The sequence below is a fragment of the Nyctibius grandis genome, chromosome 4 (assembly GCF_013368605.1).
Source record: "Nyctibius grandis isolate bNycGra1 chromosome 4, bNycGra1.pri, whole genome shotgun sequence".
NCBI classification, from domain to species: Eukaryota; Metazoa; Chordata; class Aves; order Nyctibiiformes; family Nyctibiidae; genus Nyctibius; species Nyctibius grandis.
Genome location: NC_090661.1, coordinates 70,836,934 through 70,858,223, shown reverse-complemented (window position 1 = coordinate 70,858,223; position 21,290 = coordinate 70,836,934). Strand labels below are relative to the sequence as shown.

The following is a 21,290-nucleotide window of genomic DNA, read 5'->3' as shown; positions in this document are numbered from 1 at the left end:
CTCGCACTCCAAAATGTAGAGCTTTCAAGAACTCTGCACAATAATCTATTAATAAGCAACACGCTCCCTGTGTGACTTCTTTCATCAAGAAAATAAAATCTGACCTCTAGAGTTCCTATGCTGCCAATTCCTCAAGCTACAACCTGCACTTCTGACACAGATGTGCAACACCACAACCTCAGCTCAGGAAAAAAGCAGCAGATAAAACTAAGGGTCATATGGTCCTGTGCAACCTGCTCTAGGCGACTCTGCTTGAGCACGGGGCTAGACAGAAGGACCTCAAGAGGTCCCCTTCCAATCTCAACCACTCTGTGGCAAGAAGTTATTTTCCTACCATCCCATTGAGGAATTTGGAAAAAATGATGGACATAAAAAAAAAAATACTTCCTGACAGCGGTGGACTTAACTGCAACATCCATTTCTCATCACGTTAAACCAACAGGGGAACAAATATTACCCTTAATCAATTGCTAATTAATCAGTCATAGTGACAAAAGAAAGTGACTGAAGACAAAAAACACATATCCAATCCGTCATGACTCAGGAGACAATTGTCTCATTACAACCATAATTTTTATTCATATTGATATTAAATATACTTAATTGTGATGCACAGCTTGAAACTGTCTTACGTATTATCACCTTTCTTCTGTACTAACGAGATACTGAGATTTTCTCTCTTATCAGCAGGCAAAGCGGTCTCAAGGTCTAGTCATCAATTAATCTCCAATTCAGTATTGCAAAACCACCACCAACACCAAACACAAGGCGGTACACAATTCATTTTGGATACCACGGAAAGCTGGGGCAGCAAATGACCAACTTCGTCACATAGCGCCTTAAGTGATTCTTTTTAAACCTGCTGCTCGAAGAGCTTCACAGTATCCGTTAATTGCTCTGAAAGAAGAAACACCAAATAATACTCATTGTCCACCTCTTCCCTTGCATTCGTGATTTTGTTCACAACTCTCTTTTCTGAACTGAAGAGCCATCACCTACTTTATGAGCATCTACTTTTTCAACGAACAGAAAAGCCTCGCTGTATAAGTCATATTCTCCTGGAATTAGCTGTATTTTATTTACTAGTGCTCATTTTTCCCCAGAGTTCAGCTTGCCAAAGAGCACATATCTGAGTCACAAACATTTGCTTCCCATGTCCTGTCAGAGGACAGCTGCCCTGGGACTGAACACTGGCTTATTGTCCAAGAGAATCTTTACTGCTAAATTTCTTAGGCTCTTCCTGCTCGCAGTAGAGACCTTGGCCGCCAGCCTGTTTGTGGACCCCTTTGGTTTAGCCAGTTAAAACTCATCTGATTTTTTTTTCCCACAGTAGAAGACAGTGAAGACTTCTTTTCCTTGAGCAACCACTTCAGTGATATTTTGGTATTTCTATGCCACCCATCAAGCCTGCCTTCCAGAACATGAAAACGTGCTAAAGACAGGGCACAGAAAACTGCTTCCAACATGGTATCTCTAAATTTAATGCCATTGATGACTATCAATGGCCCTGTGGTGCATACTCATCCTACATGGTAAGTAACAACCTGAAACGTTTTGATGTGGCTAAGTTGTTCATCGTATGCTGCTAAAGCTAACTAACATGACACAGAGCCCTTATGAAGATCAGTGGGTGCTGGGTTGCAAGGTCAGGGCTTTTTCATGGGACAATTCACAAAAATTTCAGCATCTGATAACGCAAGAATGGATCAGTGACACAAAAACATTATCCTACAAATGCCAATACTAAAAAAATAAAATTATCCTTTGTGTTGGAGAAGGACAAGAATAGATCTCCATGCCCTCCTGAGCCTTCAGAGTTTGCAGGCTACCTGTAACTCCCAAGAGGTGAGTATGTATCATGTTACGTATTTTATTTGTGGACTGATGTAGCAGGTCAACTATCATTTATTTTATGTACTATAAAGGAAAGAATTCCCCCGCCTTCCCTAAGCACAGGGGTGGGGTTCGTGGTTTTTGCCAGCCCCCTTTCATTTAGCAGTTACTGAGATTATATTTATAAAGTACCTATTATAAATCTAACCTTTTGCAGAAACTCCCTTATCTTGTCAGCATCTTTGCCAGCATAAATGTGCCATAAAGCACCAGGTAATTCACTTGAATCTTTCAACCGCTTCCTTAAAAGGTCATCCAAATCCTCCTCTTCGAACTTCTTCAAAACTCCTAAGATTCAACAAAAATATTTTTTTGAAGTGAGACAGAGGAAAAACTGAAACTAAACACCTTCTTTTCAAACTTCTTGTGCAAGACTGAGCAGGTAAAAGTTTGCTGAATACCACAGAAGTCCCCAGATGATCCTCTTGTTCAGTGTTTGTAATTAGTTACTAGAACATGAATGCCATAAATACCTTTAAAAACAACATTTCATTTTTAAACTTTTTTACATCTCTTGAATTTGACAGCACACATTCTCCTACCTGAAAAAAGCAAGCAGGGCTAGCACCAAAAAATTAAAATATGAACAAAGTGTTTTCCTGCAGTCAGCAAAAGCTGTGCTCTGCACGCTGTTCTGCAGCGGCCACTCAGGAAGCCAGAGCTCTCCCCAAACACTGGAGTTTTGCCGCTATTAACTTAGCGCGCATGCAAGTGAAAATGAAGCAAATAAAAGACAGCAAACCTTACTGCAGCTCTATTAGTCACACCCAAAACCTGTATTTGCTGATTATGGAATGAGAGGACAAAAGAATAAGGGGAAAGAAACAAAACTATTTCAGTGATTTAAAGACTGTTTCACATAAGCAATAAACCTCGTACAGAGGACTAACACACACCAATTTAAGCTCTCTGGTGCTGAAAAATTACACTACAGTCCAAATTCAATAGAGCAAACACAGTGCATCCAGAGGGAGCAGAATAAACAGAAGGTTTGGCAAATACATCATCCTGACATAACTGTTAGAACTACCACAGCTTCCAGAGAAAATCCTTCATCCTGCACTTCCCTTAGCTCTGCCAGCCCCGGCGCAGGAATGGTACATCAGTTATAGGTCACGGCAAAAAAAAAGTGAAAAGACTTTGAAATACCATTTCATAATTCATGAACTGCAGTGTATTTTATGCAGAATTAATGTGTGCGCAAATTCTTGAAACAAAGACTCTGCTAGGTCTAAGCAAGCACTTATGGACATCTTTTGTCCACTTCAAAACAAGTGTCAATTTTAAAAGCAGCACATCATTCAGCCCGCCTACCCTCTCACAATGAGCTTCCCTTTACCTGATTTGGAAAGTACTCCATTTCCTTTCGCTATGCCAACATAAACAAGGATGTTCACGACATCAGAAACTTCAATATGGAGATTTGTGGTTCCTATATCATGGTCTTTAGTAGCAGCCACACCTACAAGATAAAATTAAGATTTGTTGCATTGCATATTCACCTTCAAACAGAAATGTGCAACAGCTAACTGAGAAGAAATTTCTGAAAGTATGCCAAGCATCACAGAAAAGCATGTTATGTACCGGCTTTAATGTGAAAATACTGAGATATACAAACTACAAACGTGCTTTTGTTGCACTTGCTAAGCAAGAAAAAGTTACTTTTAACAAGGACCTTGAGGCACCTCTTAGCCCAGGTAACCGTCCCTACGTAGCAGGTGGGGCAGAACAAAACACATTTCAGCAGAATAATCAAAGGCATCTCCTGACCACTACGTTCCTCCCAAACCTTTCAGGTTGTTCAGGGCTGAATATAAGTACAATGCATACACAAGGTTATCAAATCAAATGTGTCACTTTTATGCCAGGCTGTAAGCAGAGTTCTTCGCCAAAAGAAATCCCCAGTAAAGAGGAAAATTCATTTTAGTTTTAAAAGGTGAAAACATACATGCTTAAGTCACAAGGACATTTCAGAACACTAAGCCTTGCAGCAGTATTACGTAAAAGTGTCATTAATGATTCAGTTCTTCTGACCCAGGCCTTGATCACTATTGTTAATACGTTTATTTCAAAGGACATCTGGAGAACTTCTTAAATCAAAGCCATCATGCCACAAATTACAACTCATTTCTTGTTCCACTACAATCATTTGTAGAACAAAATTGAACAACTTTGTTTGCAAAAGAAGGAGCAGCTGGAAAAAGTCTGAGGGAAACAACCTTTTCTGAACAGGTTTTTGAGTGTACGGTATTCAATAAAAATTATGAGAAAAATGCTGAGATTTATTTATGACCAGAATTATAAACACAGTAATACTTCACAAAGTATTTTGTCATACGGCATTATTAAAGAAGGAATCTCTCTATGTAAAAGTAGCTGACCATTTATATACTTCAGAAGACTGTAACAGCACAAAAAAGACAAAGAAATGCAGAAGCAAAAGAACTCTAATGCTTGAGGTGCACGTACTGTTAATATCCAAGTCAGTAAAGTATTTCTCCTACATTCAGTGAACAATAATCCTCCAAGCAAGCTCAGCTTTCTGTCAAGCATTATAACATGTGATATTCTACACTTGTAAGGGAAGAGGCAACTGCTGCATTTCTAGGGCATGCTCACCATATGCACTGCATAGTCTGGGTCCCAAATCTGGACGGACAAAAAATCCTGGCAGGTGAGAAGCCAAGTTCAGTTTTCCTTCTGGACTACAATATTCAGGCAAGGGTAAACTTTTTAATAAGTCCTCATATCTGGAGGAGAAAAGAATGCAATTGAATTGGTGTCATCAACACACAACATGGAGATTGGCTTAAGAACATCTAATATTAAACTCAAATACCTTGCTGGCATCATAGCCTTGAAATCTTCACCAGAAGGCCAATCTTTCAGTTTTAGTAGAGCTGTTTCCCCATTTTTTATTTTCTGCCGTTCTGCAAATAACATAGAAATTACTAAAAACTAATACACTGTAGGTGTTTTACTTTATTCAACTGAAACATATAACTGAACTCTTAACCTGTTTATAAAGATTTCATCCATAAAACAGGAGATAATTTATTTCGAGACTCAAGAAGGATACAAAACAAACTCAACTAGTTGAGGAACAATGACATTTGTTTAGTTTCATGGTCAGACCTAACTAGTATATTAGTTATATCTTTAACTCTGCAAAGGTACAAAACGCAAGTTTCCATCACGTTCTCTGGAAATATATTACCAAGAGCTTTATTTTTAAATTAAAGTTTCTTCAAAGCCTAAAGATGCATAAAGAGTATTTTTAACTGCAGTTTCTAACATTGATCGTGTTCAGAATCAATGGAATACTGTGTTTAAAGTAACGTACTTGAAACATCTTCAAAACCATCCCAGAACTCCTTGACACTGGTGTTTGAAATAATACTGTCTTTGCAATTCAAGATATCAGCTTGCTGGTTTCCAAAATCTACACTAATTGACTCAGCTTTCCACAGGCTGAAGTTCATTTTCTTATGCATACCAGACACTAAAACAGGCTGTAAAAAAACAAAAGAAAATTTAAAAATCAATACTTATCCGTTTGGAAGTAAACACCTCCTTCAATTAAACTGGAGTACAAATGCACCCGAAACACAGCCTGAAGACCTTGGCCCTCCTGAGCTATTAACACTTCCTCCAACAGCAACCCCACCCAAGATGTCATACACACCTCTCTTTGAAATTTCAATCTCTGTAACAGTAATTTCTTATTATTAGCAGTTAACTGAGTTAAGTTTAAACTACACAAGGTTCGTATGTGGGCTATACCTGACAAGCTTTTGCCCACTGCTAATAATACGCTTCCAAACATGGGGTTAGGCAAATTTGTCCTTTAACACAGCTCTCCCAGAGTTCATACTGAGGTCACTGTATAGACCAAACAACTCAATACCTACCCTGCCTTGTTTCCAGCACTCTTTGAAGAGCTTCCAGTTGTTGTTGTTCTTATGGTCTCTGAGCCACAAGACGTGCTTATCACAGATCCACGAATACTGAACATCACTGTACAGTTTACTGCAGTCATCCTGAATACATTTTCTATCATCCTTTGGCTCATCTTTTATTTCAGATTTTACATTTATCTTTGGTGCTCTATTTGGTGGAATCTTGTTTTCTACTACTGAAGCAATTATGTCATCAAGAATGTTTGGCATAGTCCTTCCACTCTTGCCACTCTGTTAGAAAACAAATAAACGTATATTTAAACAACGTAAAAGCAAACAAAGTTAACGCAATTCCTTTTGCAGTAGAATGACAACATTTCATTACTAATTAGAAGCTTGCAGTTGCCTACTTCCTTTGTAGAACACTGCATGTATTCTCACATGGAAGAAGTCAGAAATATAGTTATTACAAAACTCAGTATATTGGTATCTTCCTTTACTTTGTCAGGCTAAGGCTTCATCCAACTTCATGGACAATTTCTTCACAGTATGCATCAATGATCACTATATATATATATAAAAAAATGTTAATGCAAATGTGTGTGTGTGTGCATATAAAGTTTTAATTATAAATGAGTATTTAAAGCAATACAGCTATCAGACTGCTCTAACTATAATGTATCAAAACCAAATGATAAGAGATCTCTTTTCACATCCTGATATAAAAAAAACATACATCTTGTGAACACTTACTGCTGTTCCTGTAGAGTAAACTGGAGCAAAAGCAATACCAGCATCTGTAGAACCCAGACGCAGTTTGCCTGCTGTTGTAGTTAATAGATCTCGTAAGGTTGAGCCCTGCTCACTGTTCTGGGACGCAGGAGGGGAGCTTTTACAGTTTTGGGACTCCAAATTATCCTGGTCTTTCTCTTCCTTTGAATGTTTTCCAGAAGGACATTCTTTGTTCTCTAAAACAAAAATAATAATTCGAAGTTTACACTATTGTATCACAATGCAGACAAAGGAACAGCACCAGTATCCTGCATTTTATAGTAGTGGTAATATACTGTAGCACCAGCACTTTATTCACCTGAAAACACACCAGAGGATGAACTAGATCCTTCAAAATGCAGTCAGAACAGTGTGACCATGAAAAGGCCTTCCTCAGCAGCTCAGACATGCAGCTGAGTGAGTACCCGCCACAAATGAGAGACGCTGTAGCTGGAAATCCTGCCACATTACACATGCATTCCACTAGTGGCTCTTCTGGTAACAGATTCTGATGCCACCAGGAGAAGGCATTGAAGTTTCAAAATTAAAATTAAGGGGGAAAAGAACATCACCTTTGATTTTTGTTGAACAGAAAACTCGGTGAATTTTTCCTAATTAATTCAATTACGTATCACTAGTGCCCCCAAATTCATGGGCATGATATGACAATTTCAAACATTTACCTTTCTTTTCTTCTCTGGCTTTCTGCTCTGCAAGATCAGCTAACCAATGCAGCGGTGACTGGGATTCAGGCGGTGTTAACTTGCTGTCTGTGCTTACATCACTCCTCGGACTTGTATTACCGTTTGTCTCGGACTTTTGAGGAATATTCTGCTGTTGAGACTCAGGCATGCACAGAGAAATTTTATTACTGTGGTTCAGGACATTCTGCAAAACCTGTAAAGCACAAATTTATTTTTAAGTATTTAACTTTGCTTTAATGTATTTCAAAGACAAGACTACCATTTAACTATCATATATACAAATTAAAATGCAACTGGTACTATTCAAATACAACAATCCTCGAGAATCAGAACATCTAAACAAACTGTGATGCATACACACATTTTAGACTCACCTGAGACACACCATTCATTGCAGGGAGCTTGCCAGCTTGCGTGCTCTGCTTGCTGGTACACTGACAATGGGATTTAATTTCAAATTTTTCTCTAATATTGTGCATAGCATCTAGAAGATCTGTCAAAACTAAAAGACAATTAAGAAGAAAACCATCAGCAGTCCTCCATCATTGTGTTAACCTCTTTGCAATACACACACTGAGATCCTAAAATGCTACCTCCAAACCTTCTTAAAATTTAAACTACTAAAAATACTAAATTTAACACTCAAAAATACTACACAAAGACTGTTCGGTTTACCTTAAAGCTCATGCAGAGGCACAAGGTCTTTAATTAAATAATTGCACACTACTCTTCTGAATAACCTAACTTGCACCCCACATTCCCACTGCATGGCACACACCAAGCAAGTCAGAAGCCAGTCACTCATTATTTACTCCTCATTGTTCAATGGGTGCATCATTGCTTCACTTAATAAAGCCGTCAAACTACAGACTGAAGCGAGCCACATCTTGACAAAAAAATTAGTATGTAATCATGTAATTTAAGGCTGTTTGGTAATGGGTATGCAGAGAAGAACAAAACTGCGGTTATGCAGGCAGTCTTCAGTGTGCTGTTTCCAGGTAAGTGGTTCACTTCACAATTTAAAATTAAAACCAGTTTTGGTCTGGAACCTGTTCTGGGGAATGTCACAATTTGAATTTATTATGGAATCTAACCAACCTTCATTTCTACCTGAACTAACATGCAACAACCCATAAAATAATGACTGGGTCTGTATTTCCAGCTTAAAATAACTTGAGAATTTACTTAACAAGTTTAAGGGTGCATTTGCGTTTTCTGTTCTCTGCTCTGCATCAACACTGCCAGAGATCGCAAGTAAAGTTGCACTAACAACAACCATCACACCTAACCACGCTCCTTCATAAAACTCACTTGGTTGTAAGAAAAATTCTGAATTTAGCTGGGTTTAGGATTACTGCTTAGTTTTTCATTTATCACAAGCTCTTTCACTGCGTTTTGCTTTAAGATGCTCAATCAGAAGTCCAACCAAAACCACATATGAATCTTCTTTTTGGGGCGGGGAGGGCAGAAAACAGTGAAAAACAAATCCCCAAAAATCTGTTGCCACATAATGCTCCTCAGCAGTACTATTCTAACATTTTCTTTTAACAGCTAAGGTCAGATCTATTAAGTACATTCTGGCTGTTTTATTCTGCTCTGAAAAGGTACAAACCAGTCACAACAAACACCCTGAATTTCTTCACTGCCTGTCCCCAAAGCCCCTTCAGACATCTGTCAGCATACTCCTCTTTCTCTCCATCATCTGTGCCCCTTGCTGTTAACTGCCCAGAATCACTTGCCTTCCTGCGAGGATTTGACACAATTCGCAGGTTTTTAAATGGAAAATGAGAAGTTTCGAGAAACAACTCTGGCCTCTCTTCACAGAAAGACCTGGGAAAAAACACATCCTGCTTGTTCGCGGGTGGTCTTACCAGAGCCTGGAATAATCTGCGTTGGCATCAGGTGTTTGTGATCATGAGGCTGTCCCTTCACACACTTCATCCAGGCATATAACTCCTTATCTGCAAAACCACATTGCCAATTGTTTTACTTCACCTACAGTGGTACACAGAGCTAACATTTTTCACATTTGTTTTACTTAGAAACGGTTTTCTGCTCATACTGTAAGTCTTCTGTCCCGGTATCCTGCGTGACAAAGATCTGCATACAACAGCTACTTTCCACAATGAGGAAAAGCATAAAGAGGTTTAACAATACTCAGACCCTTGCCAATAACCTCAGAGTTTCAAAGTATATTCCCTTTATTACATTTAGAGAGTTGCCAATTTAGCACAAGCTAAAATCCTGTACAGTTGCTATCGAGCGAGTGAGACCCCCCTGATGAATTCTAACATGGAAGAGAGACACAATTAGGCTGCAATTGCACAGCTAATTTAATTCGACACAATCCACGCTCCAACTGAAAGTGGCTGTCTTCAACCAGAGAGGGCCAAACAAGCCAAAAAGTTAATCTTGTACCTGAATCAGTTCTCTGATTTGGCCTACCATGGAGCTGCACCGGTGCTACTGGTGGCACAGGAGAGGGAAGCTGCATCATGGATTTATGTCAGATTAAAGCAACCATGAAACCACGAGTCTGTATGTACTGGTCAAAAATCGTTTGCAGCAGTAGAGAGGGCCTCAGTGGTAGGAGAGAGAGGCTTTCTATAACGTTTTGGGAAGACTGTCCCTGCCAGAAAAATATGCCGTGTAAAGACGAGACAGAGGAAGAACAAGAGCAAAAAATGTCTGGCCAAGCAACTGGTCATCGATGTGCTATGTGATTTTGGGGTAGAAACAGGAATGCAATTTAAATCATTATTTTCTTACACTGTAATAGATACACAACGTACCAAACGTTCCTTTCAGATAAGTATTAACTTGTTAGCTATTCTGTAGTTTTTGTAACTCCTAAAACATTTAAATATGTAACTGGTCATGAACATAAATCAAATCAAAAACCAGAACAGCACATATATACTTAATATATTTGATCAGTGAAATGCCATAACGTGGCATTCCACTTGATGGTGCCATGAACTGTCTGAATGTAACAACGGACGCATATTCACTCATTCATGTAGTAAAGTAATGAGAGAAGTCATTGATAAATATCTGAATATGGAACATTTAAACCTCTAACATTCCTGCTGAAGCAGGGGGAAACCAGTGTATTCTCCGTTACATTTAGCAACTGTAAAAACAACTACCGGTTCCAGGAAAAATGGTGTAATATAAAGTGCTATTATATAGAGATGGGTGGGTGGTTCTGAACTTTGCAGGAGTGTGCCAAAGGAGGGAGAGAGTTCACACGAATCCTACAGCATCATTAGAAATAAAGCCGCAGAGAGGGAAGCTATCACACTTCTGCTTTTGCATGTAATGTGATGAGCAGTAAGGAGGAAGTCTTCCCTGTCAGAAGACTGAAAAGAAGCCTGCTCCTGTATACTGCTTTTTTTAAGCTTTGAAGACATTTTACGAAAATTTTCCTGGCCGGTTAACACGCACACTATAAAAAGCCTCTGACTGCATGCTCCCACTAGGGTAAATAATGTTCGGCGTATATCCCAAGCCACGTCAGATGGATGCACACATGCGCACACACAGACTTAAGCCAGTTAAGAGCTGCTGAAGCAGCTCCAACACCAAGAACAGCTGTTAATGCTTTAACACTGGAAAACACTGACATTAGTCCCCCAGAAACTGCAGGCTTTGATGGAAGTCTCTGGGAACATCCTATAACCGCAGTGTAGGAGGCCTCTCACCGCAAGCCAAGGACAAAGTGGATGAGCCACTCCATTTATCAAAGGTTTGCCATCCAACAGTTAAACTTTATTTTACTAACATTTCACATCTGTGACATTATGCTGCTATGACAAACATGGAAATGCTTTTCAAAACAGCATTATACTTGAACCAGCTCCTGGCGCGGTGCTTGACTGCAGGACTGTGCCAGGGCACACTGCCTGCCACCCAGGGCAAGGCAGTCCTTTGCAAAAGCAGCCCGAGTACCAATGTCACAGCCAAGGGCTGAATGACCACATCCATCTTCCAAGCCATTCCTCCTTTCAACTGCAACCAGGCTGGGTCACTAAGAAATCACAGGTTTACAAGTCAGTCCTTTTATACTTCCCTACAGACTAAACTAGACATTTCCATTAAAACACAGGAATTAGATTACACCAAGTATGTGTGTAGGCTGCTGGGTTGTGAAACCTCCATTAACACTCATTTTAAATATTACGTGAAGTATTTTTCTCCATCTCTTTCTTTTTTTATATTAAAAAAGTAGCCTGTTAGGTCAATATGACAAACCATGTACTTCTGAAGGGAGGACTCCAGAAAGCACTCAAATCAAGGCAAGTCTTAAACAGAAATGAGTTACCATAAAGCAGGGAGGTGTAATGGAGTGCCAGTCTCACAGCTGAAGAACAAGATTTAACCTTGAGGGGGGGCAAGGCACACGCAATCCAAGACAATCCACACAAAAAGACTGAGAAGTGGACAAGGACCTAAAATAGCCCCCAAGGCAGTTGCTTTCTGAATGACTGATTCTACATCTACCAACAAAAAAGGAGGCAAAAAAAGATCTAAGAGAAACCAAAACACACAAGCGGGAATTTAACACTTTAGAGAAAGGCAGTTACACGAGGGGATCAGCAGCTCTACAACAAATGAGAATAAACAGCCTATACAATACTCTAGTTCATAAAGAACTGACCTCTAGAGCTTTTTCTTTCCTTTGCCTTGTAACAATCTAGGCAGACCACAAATCCACATTTTTGGCAGACCCAATGAATGTTAAATAATGTGGCTTCACATGCATCACACATCTCACGGACTCCTCTCACTGCTCTCTTCCATGCAATTTTGGCTGAAATACAAAATAAGCAGAATAAAAGGACTGAAATTTAAATGCAAAGCACAGAATAAATAGTCTTTATAGATGAAGCATTCGTCATTTTCCCCTCAGACGCAACTGGGAGTGGGGGGAGAAAAGCGACCCTTCATAAACACACCATCAATTTCTACCCACTTAGTTGCACTGCACAGCATCCCCCATCAATGCTACTATCAATACACTATAAAAGGAATTAAAGCATCCAAAAAACACAGACTAAAGTAATACAGAAGAATATTCCTGCTCAGCATGAGCAGGTTCCAAGTACAAAGAACAACTTCTTTAACACATACTTTTAACCCCATGCAATGAAGACAGCTGGGTATTTCAACAGACTGCCTAGGGGATGTGTTTAATCTCAAGGGCAGCCAAACTAGTGAGTTGGATGGTTAAAGCTGGCAGGAGGGGAGGGAGGTACCTGTCCTGGAGACCTGGCCAGTACTTCTGCTTTCTGTCCTACCTCCTCCTAGTATTGCCTGGAATTAGTGGAGCCACCAGCAAGTTTCCAGCCTGTGCCCATCTGCCATGGGCCAGAAGGATGGACTAACTGTGGCTTTTGGTGGGGAGGAGGTGACGGTGTTAGCACATGCTCCGCGAGGCCCACGCTGTCACATTATTCTCCTCTGCTTTGGGAAGGAGATGCGTCAGAAACACAGTGTCTGTTGGCAGGAGTCAGCACCTGGCTCACCGCAGGCCTTGGCCTGGAGCTGGCCGCTCTGGCTGGAGAGCTGGAGGCCAAGATGGGAACCAAGGCTGCTCCAATCCCAACAGCACCCTGGCCCCAGCCCAGCACAACCACCAGTGCAGGGAGGGGAATGGCCTGGCCCACTGGGGAAGGTCCCTGCCCCTTTCCGACATACTCTCTTACAAAATAGCCTAGGAAAATCCAGCACGACAGTCTGGTGAAGTGAGCTACTTGAAAGGAAGCAATGGGTCATGATGAACGCAAACACTCGAGTAGAGCTGCAGAACACCTGGGAGCACTTGAGATTTCCTTACCGTCTTTTTTCACCCAGGACATGGCCGTTTTCTCAGATGTTACCAACTGACAAAATTTATCACCTATGATATCTAGAATGTATTTAGAAGTTTCTAGGTCCAGTTCATCATCTTCATAGTTTTCATGTGTCCATAAACTCAGTGCTTCATCATCATACTGATCAGGAGAGGAGAAACCATCTATCCTAACCACTCCGTTCTTACTAAAAGATAACCTAAAAATGAAAACAGAGAGTTTAACTGCATCTATCATTATATTTTGTGACTTACAGTTTACTCTCTAATTTACCTTACTGCTTATGTCTTAACAGAAGTAAGTTTTCTTTACCTTCTTTAGAGTCCTGCCATATTTTTTAATTTAAAAATAAATCCTACTGCCAAAAATGGTTTTAAAACGAACAGTAAGGAAGCATGAAAACTGAAACGAACCTTTTAGGCACTTTTTGCATTCAGTTTACTCATCATTCTCTCTCTGTAACATTTATTACTGCTTTAAAATTGCAGACAGGAAAGTTCTCTCTCCTTTTTTTTTTTTTTGGGCCAAAGTTTTGTTCCACCTTTTTCTGTAGGACTACCAAGTCTTTTAACTAAAGCTTCATCATAAAAAATTAAACCCAATCTAGGGAACAATTTCCTGTCCAAAATGAGTTGGATATATCCTGACAACACAGCCCACGTGCTGTTTTGTTCTGTCTCGATAGCTGTGCTGCCTGCACCACGTATGCTATGCCGCATGCTGGGAAATTTTCCTCCCGACTTGCGAGTTTTCCTTGATTGGCCATTAATTGTGAAAAAGGAGGTCACAACTCCTCTGTCCTCAGAAAACTCCCAGAAAGCCTTGAGCAGCGTTCCCACCGTATACTGGCATAAGAACAATTAGGACTAAGTGCAACTGCGGTTGTACAACTTGTCCAGAGTAACTGAAGCTTGCCTTTTGAAAATCCCACTTCAAATGTCAGACACCTGTGTAATGGTGATGGGCTGTATTTTCTGCTTGCCTAAGGTACACCAGGCAGCTGTTCTCATGTCTCTGCTATGAAGCTTTAAACAGCAATGAAGTCAGTCCACAAAAGAAATATGAAATACAAATGTAAATACTGTTGAATTAGACTGTGTCTTTTATCAGGCAGACTGACTGAGCCAGAAAAATCAGACAAGCTTTCAAGCACGCAAGTCCTTTGTTAGCATTATTTTTAAAAGTTAAAACACAACATTATCAGGAAAATAGCTGTACTTACCGCCTAAAGTAGTAAAATCTACAAAATACTGGTGAGTGAGTTGGTTCTTCTCCTTTCTTACTTCTTATTAACCTACATTCTCTGCATTTTTGCAAATTTGGTCCTATTTCAGAGCAAGAATCATCCTGCAAAAAGGACTCTCCTGTTTGCTTCAGCTTCTTTACTTTGCGCCAATCTTTTAACACCGAGCGAGGTATACCAGCTGCAAAAGCAAGGAGAGTTTCAGATGAGGCAGCCTTTATTCACACAACCCAGTCACATCAGGCAGCGTTCAACATTTCTGAAAGTACATGCTACCTGCATAACGTATTTCATTATTACTTCCATTTGTCTGCCTGTCAGCACCGAAGTTTAAAAAACGTATCTACCAATTAAGACTTTCACAGGCAGCAGCACAGCAAACTACCTGCTGGCCTACCAGGAATACCTAGGACACTGTATTTTCTCTTATATTAAGTGTATCGTTCACCAAATATTCCACTAAAAACATCTTCAGAATCTCATTCTTACAAAATAAAGAAAGAAATACAACACCTCAAGAAAGAAAGGTTTGACTTCTGTTTCAAGCAAAGATGTATGCAAAAAAGGCAACAATTTAATGAATGAAAGCAGAGCTTAAAAAAAAAAATCCTACTTCTTCAAAATTTATTTTTGCTGAGGGTTACAGATAGGATTACAGAAGAGCTGCACTATTCACCTGTAACTCATCTGAACTTAATGTGAAATATCCGGCTTAAGGAAGAACAGAATCCATTTACTCTGTCAAGCTCGTTGTCTTTGTAAGGCTAAGCAGTACAATTCTATTTTTGATATGAGAGTCAGCAGATCCGACACCGAGTAACACAAGGAGCAAATCTATTGAGTTAATATGTGCAATTTTCACACACACGTTTTGAAACTGAACCCTGTTGTTGTTTAACCAGGCTTTCATTTTAATGACTTTTAAAAGTGGCACCAGTTTTATCTGCAGATAGAAGTATCTGCCATTTCATCTACCACTACTCTTGAAAGTTCAGTCCTGTGAACAGGGATCTGACGCAGGATGATAGGTCAGGGTGCTAACTTTGGACTTGGTACCTGGGTTCAGAGCTGTATTTTGCCAGACATGACTTGTGCAAACTTTGCAAGTGACAGACTGCCTGAACTGAGGTTCATGGCCTACAAAATGCACTCCCAACGCGTTCAAGGAGCACGACGGTAACTGGATTAAAACCTGAGAGAAGAAAAGGTCAAAGTACAGGTTTGCTAGTCCGAAGCAATGTTTTCTGCCTTGGAACCAGCGATCCTGGGTGTCATCTGGGAGCTGCCAGACTGCAAGCTCTGTGGGCAGGAACTTGGAAGGTCCTCAATGCTTGCAGAACTGTGAAATGCCTTGCTTTGCAGGAGGGAGCCTTGCAGCCTGGAGCTCTGAGCGCTCTGGCTAGCACACAGGCTCCCAGGGCTTTCCGAAACAGCATTGGGACAAAGCAGTTTTCAACCCTGGCAGTATCCAGATACCACCCACGTTGCAAAACTGCCACCAAGCCCCAGATCCTGAAGCACAGCTATCTTGAGCCACCTACAAGGAGCCCAAGCAGCTGTCCCATGGGGACCTGGGATCTATGACCTGTTCTTTCCTCAAAGCTCCTCAAGGTTGACTATGTTTTTGTATAAATCTTTGTGGAAAGCCATTTTCTTGAGAAAATCTCTGACCAGCTCTCTCTCAGACACTATAACAAAGCTCCCTTGAGATAAACCGACAGGAGTATCAGAAACACTCATCTATTTAATGGGTCAAGTAGGAGAAACTGACAGGAAGACCCCAGATCTGTTAAGATTTTGAGAGAGGACGGCAAGCACAAGAAGCCTCTAGCACGGGACAGGCCCAACCTGTTAACGTGCAGGACGCAGGCTGTGCGAGCCACAACGTGACGCCAACTCCTACCCATTTCCCAAACTAAGTTCCATGAAACAGTTCCATAATGTATTGTCACAGATCGCTTTTATACTCAGGTACCGCTAGCCAAAACAAGAAGTGACTGCCTTCCCTTAACTTAGATAAGCAATCCTTCTACAACAAACCCACAAAAAAATCTTTTGCAACAATACAAAGTTGTAAAGCCCCAACATGTTACATGTATATATTTACAGCTCACTTCCACAAGTGAAACTGAGAAAGACTTTATAGGTGTGTTCTCCTTGATCTTCCCTTTAGTTGGGGGGGGGGGAAGTTATACTACTATGACTGGACCCAAGCCAGAACGCCTCAGACAGACTGCGACACTTCCAGTACCCAGTACAACTTAGGGATCAAGTACTCTCAGATACCAGAAGAGTAACTTTATACACTAGGCAGTGAAAAGCCAGAGAATGTAATTACAGGGAGCAATACTCATATTCTTACTACCAGTACTTAAAAATTCTTGTGAAAAGTAATTTAATGGCAGACTTTCTCATACTCAACCAGAACAAAGACAAAAAAATAGTCCTTGGAGAAGAATAAATTGGCATGAAATACAAGCTAAGTTCTTAAAGAAAATCCCTCATGTTGGCAGACCAGTTTCTCTTTTCAGATAAATCTAGTTACAATCTGCTACATGCTACAGCATCACATTTAAATTGAAATTTGTGTTTCCTTAAATGTCTTTATTCCTTGAACAAGAGGGATGTTAACACCATGTAATACACACGCTAGTTAGGAGTGTGAAATGACTCTCCCCTTCAAACCTTTCATTAAATTAGCCAAATCATAACAGAGTGGCATCAGGCTCTCAAGGAACTGCCTCTGGCTTCCTGATCAAAGGATGAATTAAAGTTCAACAATAGAGAATCTCTCCCTCCAGTAGTGCTCTAAAAATAAATGCATTAGATTTTTTTTAAAAAAAACCCCATATATACCTCGTATACAACTGGCACAACTATATGCACCAGCCTGTTGAATTCTGATGGGACAGCGTAAACCAGTTTGTTTACTGCTTATTTTTAGGCCAAGAACCAGTTTGTTAACACATATATACAAAATGCTGAATTTCTTAAACCAGGATATTTCACATGGCCCCAAGACAGATAAATCCAGACCTACTCACTTACACAAGCATGCTTTTTAACTCTTTTCCCAGCTATCGTGCATGACAAACCCTCCAGGACTAACACTGTTAGACTTCACATTAGCCTGTCTCTTCCAAATCAGATTAATATACTCACTGCTGTTACTGCCGCTCTGTAACTTCAGCTTGCTTTTTTCTTTGGCACTCCTGCTAAGAACACCATTCGGTTTTACTTCTTCCTCTGTATCACCCTTTTTTTTCTGCAAATCATTTTGTTTCTTTTTGTAAGTTGGCTTGGGCTGCCGTTTAGTCCTTTGCTCTGACTTGCTCTCGCTTTCATCAGTGTCTCCGCTTTCAGAGCCAGACTCGTACGTTCGTTTTGCTTTCCTCCTAGGGTGCTTATCTTCCTTCGCAAACTTATCTGCCAAGATTTTACTATCTATGTTATTTTGCAAATCATTTGATGTAGAAGCTATTAAATTGACAGTACACGGCTTAATAATTTCTGAAACACTGTTCCCTGAATTCTCTTTTTTATTAGTGTTTTTATCTTCCTCCGAATGCCTTGTTAGCCAAGCCTTTTTCAGTTTAGTGTGGTAGTTTGGCTGACTCGTCTGGGCAGCCTGCCCACTGCCTACAGAGTTCGCTTTGTTTATTGTATTACAGATGATAGCACTGTCTATGGAGAGAGAGGTTGAAAATGTCTGATTTTTCACAGAGTTGGACTCTGTCTCACTGGTGTTACTACTTTTAAACTGAGCCGCAGCCAAGGCTGCCTTGTGCTTTTTCAAATGGACAAAGTCTGTGGAGGTGGAGAATCCCGAGGCGGGCTGAGCAGCGCTGCCTGCCTTGCCAGCGGCGGGCGTAACCGGAGCAGGAGTGCTGACCTTGCATTCCTGGGTCTGCGCCACCGCCTGACTCGCCGCTCTCGAGGCAGTGCACTCCAGCGGCGCGCAGGCCAAGACCGTGCTCGATAAGGAGTAGGTCACTTCTGAACTACCCCAGCTTGACACGCTGGTGGTTGTTGCTGCTGAGGCGGTGACATCCGTTTTGGTACTGCAGATCAGAGCTGTGGTAGGGGTGACAGCACGAGGAATGCTGCCTTGTGAGACAGCTGGAAATTTCTTTTCATACTGTGTGCGAGCACTGTCTGAGTTCATATTTGGCAGAATGATTCTTCCAGTCTCCCAGGCTTCCGCTGTTTTCAGGCAATCTGCTTGATTTGTCACAGCTGACGATCTCTCACTAGCTCGATCTTTGGAAGCAGACTGCATTACTGGTACGCTATCATATTTCGTGCTAGAAGGAGGACGCACGATAACAGATGCGGTAGCGGACTGTGACTTTCCACTCATTCTTTCAACGTGCCAATCCACTTTTTCGTTATTTGGAGCATTATTGGACTTCCATATTTCTGACAAATTCTGTTCAGAAGTGCCCTTGTAAACAGCCTGAGCTTCCTTAGGCTCAGGTACTAAAGTCGGCGGTTTCTGCAACTCCTGTATTTTGCCACCACCAGCATTAACGGGCTGAACAGGGGTTAGAGTCGGAGGTGAAAGGCTGCTGTAGCTGCTTTCCTTCTTCTCCAGGTTCTGATGCACAGGGGGGTGAAACACGGGGGCTCTATGCAAGGCAGGCATACTCCGGAGTGTATTTGAAGATGAGACTGACAACTGAGTAGGGCTCCTGCTGTCACTTCTGAAAGAATTTACTGAGTGAGACTGCACTGACTGTGAAAGCTGCTCAGGTATCTTGCTCGCAGAGCCTTCGCTCTCTGGTTGGTGCTTTATTAAAGGTGGAGGTTTTGAAAGAGAAGAAATGTAAGAGGGGAGAGACTGGGGACTAGCTGCTGTTGAAGGACAATTAGTTTGCTTATCAACGTACGCACTTGAAACTTCCTTTGATGGGTACGACCTTGGCGGTTCATTTACTACACTGTTAGACAAGGTGGTGAAATAGTTACTCTGCGGCAAACTCTGTGGAACCGAATGCTTCATTTTATATAATTCTGACACAGAGCGTTCAGCATCTTTGTCGTATTTTGCTGAATGGCTTTTGGGACTTGAAGATAAGGATGTTACCCTGGAATAGTTCTCTCTCTCTCCCTCCAGTGCCTTTATTTTAGCTGTAAAAGGAGCAACTTCAATACTTTCTTGGAGTATCCGTCTGTGTTCTTCTTTGTATTTGCTCAGTCGCTCCCCAGTCTCCTGTGGTGGCCTTGGCAGCTGGTTCAACATTGGATCTGCAAAATGCCTGTGCATATGGCTCTCCTTTGCTGCCTGCGTTCTGCTTTGCTCTAGCTCCGCCTTTACTGGTGCAGTTGTAACGGAACGTAAAGGTTCAATAAACGCCTTCCTCTCCAGTTCTCTAAAAAAGGTTAAGCAGGCACAGGTTAGTCTGAATGCAGCGCGACGTGCTAAACAGAAGACCTTTCTTCCCATGCTCCGAACAAAGTTATCTATTAACACAAAATAAACTTTTCTTTATATTAGGTACAATTTTCAAAAGTCTTCAGATGACTCAGGAACTCAAGTACCATTCCAAGTCAACAGGGCAGAGTCTGTTTTGCAGCACACTGACAAGCTTTTCTCTATCACAGGCGCCCACCTTCACAAATAAACTCAAAGGAAGCTAGAAGACAACATCAGCTGCTGAAATGTACCCTCTCACACAGAGTTAAACAGCAAACTTACTCTTTGTGATGCTCTACCATACTTTTGGACAACGGCGGGCTGGAATGCGTTGTCAGTTTGAGCGGCCGAAGGGGATCTGCACTGGACGGTCGCACAGGAATGTGACTCAGTAAACCAAGGCTGTCAGCTGAGGTCACTGGGGTGGGCTGGTGTAACCATGGGCTGGGAGTATTCTGTTAACACCAACCAAAACAAAAAAAGTAAAATCAGATTTCAAAATAATCGTGGGACTGCAGGACTTACTGTATCAAGTCCTACCAATGATCAGAGTGAAGCAATATATTTCAGCATCAAATCATACACAGTAAATAAAGCTTAACATTTTAAGTCACTTTTTGGTTAACTGGAACATCTGATCGTACTTCCCCTAGACTTGCAGTATACTGAATAGTTTACACATTTCAGAAACATTCTTAGAACCGTTTAATTTTCAAGTATTCAGCATGAATAGTTAATTTCTAGAACGGCATCTCAAGTTCCTTATCAAAATTAGTAAACCAATGGTAGCCTGACAGCATGTAACTTCAGTTACTAGTAAACACTGTTAGCATTTCAATGAATTGCAAGAAGTATTTTTTTCAGAAGACAAATACGGTTTAGTATTTCTGGAAAACAATGTCATCTCCAGCTTTGTAAGAAACCTCAACGTAAGGGACAGAAGTATCTCTTTCCTGGATGGTTCCTCTCCTCCCCCCGCTCCCCAAATTATTAAGTATGATAATCCTAATTAATCTGCTTTATTCTGCCAGGCATTTTTATTTGGCATAATTTCCTAATCGGTACACTATTAAAACCATAAACGTACACACCTGCCATACTTTGCAGCATGGCAAATGCACAGTACGCACAATTTTGTGCTGTGTACCTACTCAAAAGCTGGGCAATACCAACCTCCTCATTTACACACACCATGACAGTCTTAATTTAAGAAACTCTTTTTAAATGAAGTTGACTACTTAGGTAAGTTTCTATTTTCGTATCTTCTCTGAAACTTGTGTAACAACTCCGCAGAACAGACCAAGAGCAGCTCGCTCTCTCCCATTTCCCTCTCTCCTCTGAGACCCGCTTATGAAAAACATGCGCAGAGGAGCGGAAAGGCAGGGCACCCTGTTGAAGTGCTGCTCAAGTGCTATGGACAAGGCTGGAAGAAGGGACTGGCACGAGAGTGAGCAGAGCTCTCATGCACACCCCAAAACCTCTCGGTGCTGCTCCACCCCTACCTCCTGG

At 41.0% G+C, this 21,290-nt stretch overlaps 1 protein-coding gene across 9 annotated transcripts in view; it reads right to left on the bottom strand.

The window, feature by feature from the left end:
* Positions 1–21,290, bottom strand: part of JMJD1C (jumonji domain containing 1C) — a 110,007-nt gene that overhangs the window by 6,604 nt on the left and 82,113 nt on the right. For 8 of the 9 annotated variants that reach the window (XM_068397426.1, XM_068397425.1, XM_068397421.1 and 5 more), the window contains 15 exons: positions 20,064–20,236; positions 17,528–19,737; positions 14,345–14,546; positions 13,107–13,321; positions 11,928–12,080; positions 9,139–9,228; positions 7,642–7,769; positions 7,247–7,460; positions 6,546–6,760; positions 5,805–6,083; positions 5,237–5,405; positions 4,733–4,823; positions 4,513–4,643; positions 3,233–3,355; positions 2,042–2,181 (listed from right to left, as the gene is read on the bottom strand). In XM_068397426.1, coding sequence (XP_068253527.1) covers positions 2,042–2,181; positions 3,233–3,355; positions 4,513–4,643; positions 4,733–4,823; positions 5,237–5,405; positions 5,805–6,083; positions 6,546–6,760; positions 7,247–7,460; positions 7,642–7,769; positions 9,139–9,228; positions 11,928–12,080; positions 13,107–13,321; positions 14,345–14,546; positions 17,528–19,737; positions 20,064–20,236 — 4,533 coding nt within the window. The remainder of the gene's footprint in view (positions 1–2,041; positions 2,182–3,232; positions 3,356–4,512; positions 4,644–4,732; positions 4,824–5,236; positions 5,406–5,804; positions 6,084–6,545; positions 6,761–7,246; positions 7,461–7,641; positions 7,770–9,138; positions 9,229–11,927; positions 12,081–13,106; positions 13,322–14,344; positions 14,547–17,527; positions 19,738–20,063; positions 20,237–21,290) is intronic. The other variant, XM_068397420.1, reaches the window with a different exon arrangement.